The 6,896-nt window shown below is 49.7% G+C and overlaps 1 protein-coding gene across 1 annotated transcript in view; it reads left to right on the plus strand.

Moving 5' to 3' along the window:
- The window catches only part of ZNF366 (zinc finger protein 366), a 70,375-nt gene extending 64,413 nt beyond the window's left edge, over positions 1 to 5,962 (plus strand). The window contains exon 5 of the mRNA XM_072745387.1: positions 1,932 to 5,962. Within this exon, the coding sequence (XP_072601488.1) occupies positions 1,932 to 2,422 (491 nt within the window). The 3' untranslated portion in view covers positions 2,423 to 5,962. The remainder of the gene's footprint in view (positions 1 to 1,931) is intronic.
- The last annotated feature ends 934 nt before the right edge of the window (positions 5,963 to 6,896 follow it).

Here is a 6,896-nt window from a genome sequence, read left to right on the forward strand (position 1 = left end):
AACTGAGTGACAGGAGCTGATAACTGAGTGACGGGAGCTGTGGGCATCACAGAGCAAAGCCTAGAGTTCATGCAAAAGCCCTGAAAAAATTCCAGTTAAAAAACAAAAGCAGTCCCCACCCCACCCTGCGGAGACTGGTTTTCTCCCGAAGTATTCTCTGCATCTCTCCTTGCCTGAGCCAACTTCCAACCTAGACCTGGGTTTTTCCAGAATTGGTGAAGTTTGTCCAGTTGCTGGGGCTGGGAACAGAAGGCAATGAGGAGAGGGCCCTCCGCTGGAAAGCCCAACCTGGTGACCGTGACTTACCCCGTACGGGGGGCTCGGATCCTAAAAGGCACCTGACGAGCCTGTCATTCTTGTGGAAAAATAAAGAGTGTCACTACGTATCAGAGAGATGCTTTGAAAGTTAACAGACTTTCAACAATTTGTAATGTTTTCATCTACAAACGGTGTGAGCACTTTTGCAATCCAGTGTTTGAAACGGCCCCAAAAAATCCTGAATCGGATTAAAAAGATCCTCCCCACGCGCCTTGTATGATTAAACCTGCAGGCGGCTTCGCTGCCTGTGACATCACAAGGCAGCCTGGGCTGGACGTCGGCTCCTGTAGGAGCCCCCGCCTTCGCCTGGGCCCTGACTGCTGGCTCCCCGGGATCACACCTGGGGTGAGGGGTACAGGCCTGTGTCCCTGGGCTCTGGCAAGGTCCCCCCCTCACAGGGCCCTCAACCCCAGGCTGAGAGGGAGGCCCTTTGGCACCGCAGAGTTCAGCAGCACGGATCCTTGGGGTGCACACGGGGGCTCTGGGTCTCTTCAGGCCCTCTCCCCTCCGCCGTGCTCGGGGACCCCGTTATGGGGTGGCCTTCTTGGCTCCAAGTGGTAGACACATGTATTTTTCAAGATGATAATACCTTTGCTATGCTTTTTTTTTCTTATGGTAAAATGCTCACTGAAAATATGCTCACTGAAAATAATAGAATAAGGAATATCTTAGAAGTGAGAAGAGAGATCCCTGGGTGGCTCCACAGTGGAGCGTCTGCCTTCAGCCCAGGGCGTGACCCCGGGGTCCTGGGACCCAGTCCCATATGGAGCTCCCTGCATGGAGCCTGCTTCTCCCTCTGTCCGTGTCTCTGCCTCTGTCTGTGTCTCATGAATAAATACATAAAATCTTTTTTAAAAAAATGAAAAGAAAAATGTCAGAATCACCTAATTTGTGAGATTTTGACATAAATTCATCCAGATATTTTTTGATGAAGACAGATAAGATGGGGCCTACACTATAAATATATATGATAAATATAGGTTTTTTTTACTTAAAATATATAGACTAGCTTTTTACGACCCTTAGTCGGTCTCTACATCTACATGTGTTCATTGTATCATTTATCTAAAACCTCTATCCTTTCAGTTTCACTATAAAAAAAAATGTGGTAGAGGAGCGTCCTTCCACATTTTGTGCACTTGACTATTTCCATAGTTTAAGCTCTCAGTGGTATAACTGCTAAGTCAGAAGCTGCTTATTATAAGCTTTTGGCGCCTGTTGCCAAATTTACCATAAAGGAGCCCTCCTGATGCCCACGACATCCGTGACAAGGCCCGTCTCTCCACAGCTTTACTGGGAGCATATTTTATTTTATTTTTATTTTTTTAATACCAGCTTTTTTTTTTTAATTGGAGTTCAGTTTGCCAATATATATTTTACTTTTAATTTTAACCTCATTTAACTTTTTCTGGCTGGGCTCCGCACACCCAGCCCAGAGCTCCCTGCGGGACTTGAGCTTAGCACCCTGAGGTTAAGACCTGGGCTGGGGTTGGGGAGCGGATGCTTAACCGGGGCTTTGCTTGCTTCTGGGGTGCAGACCCGGCTGTCCTGGGGCCGGGTGCGGGCGGGCCGGCTCCCTGCGCCCCAGCCTGAGTTCCGCTCTGCTCCCGCAGGTTTCGGCCGGGGGAGGCTCGCCCTGGCGCCGGTGGCCGCGGCCCTCGGGGGGCTGGAGCAGGAGGAGCCCTTCGACCTGTCCCAGAAGCGCGGGCCCGGGGTGCCCCAGCTGCAGCCCGCTGGGGAGGGCTCGCGGGCCAGCTGCCGCCCCCAGCAGGAGGAGGACGACCCCCACCGTGAGCCCTGGCGACACAGCCCGGGCCCGCAGCACCCCCAGCAGCCCCCCTGCTCAGCGGGCCAGGCCGAGGACGAGGCGGGCGCAGAGGCCAAGGCCCGGGGCCAGGACAGCGCGGGGCCGGAGGGCGGCCCCGAGAGGGAGAGGGACCGGGACCGAGCCCACGGAGAGGAGCGCCTCCGCCCACGGGCTCTGCTCGGTGCCCGGCGGGGTCCCCCCTTCCCCGATTACTTGTACTTCAAGCACAGAGATGAGAGTTTAAAGGAATTACTGGAGAGGAAGATGGAAAAACAAGCGGTGCTTTTAGGGATCTAAGTGCACGGTCTTCAAATCACATCTGGACAATGGGAGCGAGGCCGTGCCAGGAGCGCCTTCTGCGTGAGCTGTCACCTGCCGCAGCCAGGGCCTTGGGCCGCGCCAGCGGGGACTGTCCCCTGCCACATAAATGCTTCCCTCGCAGGCCACGCCAGGGCCCCGATTTCCGGCACACACGCCGGCCTCCCCGGTGCTACCGCGTGCTCCTGCCGGACAGTATGTTGTACGTGCTCGCCGGGCCGAACTGGATGCTGACGCTGAGGTGCTTTTAGAAATTCTGTCTTCCTTTGACTAATACGCAATACGTGGTAAATTTCTTTTTAGTTGCAAAAATATGGTGCTTGACACGTTACCTTATTAATGATGATTTAGTTGAATGGGTGGAACTCACAATATTTTTCCAGATAGGTGAAAACATTAGTAGTTGTGTGTATATATCTATACATAGATATATATATAAATCACTGTCATTAAATAATCTGACATACCAGAAAGGACAAGGAGAGTGAGGTATTGACGCGGATGCTCTCAATAGTTGCTGCAGATACAAGATAGAATTTCAAGAAAATGTGAATGCCTGTAAAGAGGTGAAAACCCAGCAGAACTCAGATGCCTGCCTGTCTGTCTTGATCTGCGACTGCTCCCTGCCTCAGGCGGGGCGCGTGGAGCCGCTCCCCAGGTGGCCCCAGAGTGCTCAGCGTCTGCAGGCTCACCCTCCGTGGCCTGAACAGAGCTCCCTCCTGGAGGCCTTGCTCTGGGGCCTGCGGCCCACCAAGCAGCTGCACAACCAAGAGTTTGCAGGCCCTGGATTTCTCCCCAGGGCCGGAGCTGGGCGTGCGGGGAGGGATTCCTGCCATCCAAGTGTTGCTTATCTAGAATATTAGAATAACCATCAGCCACTTACTGATAAAGGGGGATTCAGGACTCGTTCTCAATGCTGCCTGCACATTAGAATCATCTAGGGGAACTTAAAAAAAAAAAAGTAACCAATGCTGAGGCCTCAACCTTTGAGATTCTGATTTCATTTGGTCTGGAGTGGAGCGCCAACTCCTGTGCTTTTTTTTTTTTTTTTTTTTTTTTTAAGGTTGCTCCAGATGATTCTCCTGTGCAGCCAGGATTGAGAAAGACTGAGCGGGCTAACATGGTGGCTCCCAAGACCCGTCCCAGGAACTCCGTAAATACATGTTTCTGGCTTCAGACTCATTAAAATATAGAGTAGGAGACTCTGAAGTCATACCGCTGACTCGGGGCTTCTTATCTGTCGTGTAAGAGCCTCATCAGGACACAAACACGCACGCATGTGTGCACGCACAGGCACACCCGCACACACACTGTATAAACACACGCTTTTTGTTCTAGAAGATGATGCCTGTGATGTTTATGGTCACTTAATACACTTAAAACACACCCAGCCAGCCCGCAGTGACTAATTATTTCCTCCGAGACTCTTGAATCATGATGCTAGTGAGTGGTGACGACTCTAACGGGCGGGCAGGCTTCCCCAGGCCAGGCGCCGGGTAGAGCCGCCTCCCCGGGGGTCGCCCACCTGTGACTAACCCTCTGGTACTGTGTCTGTGTTTATGTAAAAACTGCCTCTTGGGTGGTAGTTTCAACTCTTATTTGTAGAGCTAGGTACTGTTTGTGATTTGGCTTTCTCTCCTCCTAATGTTGCCAGGACATCTCTCTGGAGGGCCTGGCCCGTCGTCTCTGACGGCTGGATGCCGGCTTTTTCTCTTCCCCCGGAGTCGCATCTACTTCTAATCATCTGCCCACGGGCTTCGTGGATCCCTGACACGTTTCTCCTGCTACCTCGCCTAAAGCTCTTTTTTCTTTTCCAGCCTCACCACCACCGCAAAGTGCCAAAGCTGTTTGGGTTTCCTACTGCCACCCCTGTTCTGAGGTCAAGCTCCTGCAAAGGGGATGCTGACGGCGATAGAGTGGGTTGTTGTGGGTACAAGCACAACTCTGTGCCAGGAAACCGTCCCAGGTCCTCCAAGGGGCAACTTGCCTTCCATTCCTTATGAATATAGCTCATTAGTGCCCCTGATAACATCACAAGGAGGCCGGTGGCATGCTCTGTGACCCTCCAGCTCTTGGGTTCTCTTACAAGGTCATTCTCTCAGTAGTCTAGAGCACTTGTAGACCTGCTGTCGGGGCTTCAGACTTCCAGCTCGTTCTGGGTATGCCTCGCTGGAACCAGGGAATCCAGAATGGCAAGCTCTAGTGTCTTCCAACCAATGAATCATGTGGGAATGTTTGAGGATCAAGTTCATGTTGAGATGGAGAGAGTACGGTCTAGAAGGGTGGTTTCCAAGTTGTGGAGCAAGGAGCCAGAGGTCCCTCTTAGGCCCCTACAAAGCTGTGAGGGGAAAAGGAGAAACTCAGCTCTCATGCCCACTTCACTCCACGGGGCTCACATTTCATCTGTTTTTCATGTGAGCCTTCCAAGTAAAATTTCATTTTGAGGGAGGAAAAAAAAAGGTCTAAGGAAAGTAATTTAAAAAGTGTTAGGAAGTGTATTATAAAGCCTGTTTTTAGTTCCTGACTTTGGGTATGAGAGACTCAATCAAGTCTAGCCTGATGGTAAATAGATACCGATTTTGTGAGAACTAAGGCTAAAAGCTTGGTTTTATGTGCTGATGAGTGACCAACGTCCTGGTGTGCCTGGAGCAACCCTGGTTTATACCTCTGCCCCAGGATAATTACTAAGAGTATCACGTCAACTCTCAAAAGAGTCCCAGTTTGGGTAATAAATTATATGGACACCCTCTGTAGGAGTGCTGAGCTAGGGGAAGGGTGGGCCAACTTGCCTATTGAGCTAATTAACTAGAACGCAAACCTGAAGGACAGACTTATGGGGATCACCCCAAGAGAATTAAGGAGTAAAAGCACCCAAGGTTATCAGCAGTCTAAGGGTCAGGGCAGCGTGGCACCCACCTTCTTGTGGCACTCTGAGAGTAGGTCACTACCACGTGCTTCCCAGGCTTTTGACCACTGTCGCTCTGAAGCAGCCAACTCATCAGCCAAGTGGCATATTTTTCTTTTATCCTTTTTATTCAGGTCTATGATTACGCCCCTCTTTTTTGCCTTCTAATTCCTCTTTCATCCTCTCTTTTTAAAAAATTGAATCCCCACTGGCCATGAGACTGAGGCTGACCTTTCGTAACCCCGCAGGGGTAACTGGTATATTTGTATATGAGTCGCTGCGTGAGGAAGCCCAATATGCATACTATATTTATTAAGCCCTAAAGGAATTTAATAAAATATTAACATCGAATTTTGAATCATGATCTCTGTCTGCTTTGCTGGAACAAAATGTAACAGAGCTAACATTTAAAAACCTTCGCATATTTGGACAGCATTACACCAAATGTTGATTTTGTACAGAATTCTGGCTTGCTATTTAAATACTAAAACTCCAAGTGTGTAGTCACCCAAGTTGTGAATATTGCTTTCTGCTTCAGTGGAAAAAGCAGTTTACCTGAAAATAGCATGTAACCTATATTTTGTTAATTTAAGCAAATAAAGACATGTCGAAAATGCTGAGTTAATTATTTGCAAATATCTGAAATTTTGCAAGGAAGCGACCATTGCCAACGTCACGCTCGTGCCCTCAGACCTTCTGCTAGAGTGGTTCCCCCGGGGCTTCGACCCCAGGGAGGTACAGATGTTGACTTCTCCCTGCCTCAGGGCTTCGGGAAGGATTCCTGAACCTCACACCATCCGCAGGCAGGTGACATCTTCCTCAGCCTCTTTTTCACTTTCCCATTTAGAAAAACTAGTTCTGGAAGGGTGTCATGAAGAAGTGGGAAGTTAGCAGCAAGACTGCCTTATTCCATGTCAACTTCTTTGTACGGTAAAGTTTAACCAAGAGGCCATATATTTATACTGGGAATGAGCACACATTCTGGTGTCAGGTTCCGGGGTTCAAAGCCCAACTCTCCTACTTGCCATTTTTGGAACCTGTGGCCAGTTTGTGGACCTCCCTGTGCCTCTGTTTCCTCACCTGTCAAATGGGATTAGGAACCTTCCTCACCAAGTTGTTTGCAGGTTAAATGAGTTAATATATGCAAGACACCTGCAAAGTGCCTGGCTGGTGGTGCATGCTGTTCAAGAACTCGCCGTTATTATTAGGAACAAAGCGGCCAGAAAACAGAACACTCATCTCTCCCTTCCCAGCAGAGAGCTCACAAAGCCGGGTCGGCATGGGAAGTCATCATTTCTGAGAGGGCTTCCTTGTCAAACATCATACACTGTTCTATGCTGTACGCTGGACCAGGTGACACACACCTGATTTTCTCCACACCTCACACAGCCCAACCCTGAGAGGTAAATGTTATTTACATTTTACTGCCAAAGAAATGGAGGTTCCTCAGAGTGAAATAATTTGCTCCAAACGACCTAGCTAGCAAGTTCCTTATTTGCCACCAAAGCATGTACCACGTTGGTTTCTTTGGAGGTAGACAATGAGACA

This window comes from Vulpes vulpes, unplaced genomic scaffold (assembly GCF_048418805.1).
Source record: "Vulpes vulpes isolate BD-2025 unplaced genomic scaffold, VulVul3 u000000652, whole genome shotgun sequence".
NCBI classification, from domain to species: domain Eukaryota; kingdom Metazoa; phylum Chordata; class Mammalia; order Carnivora; family Canidae; genus Vulpes; species Vulpes vulpes.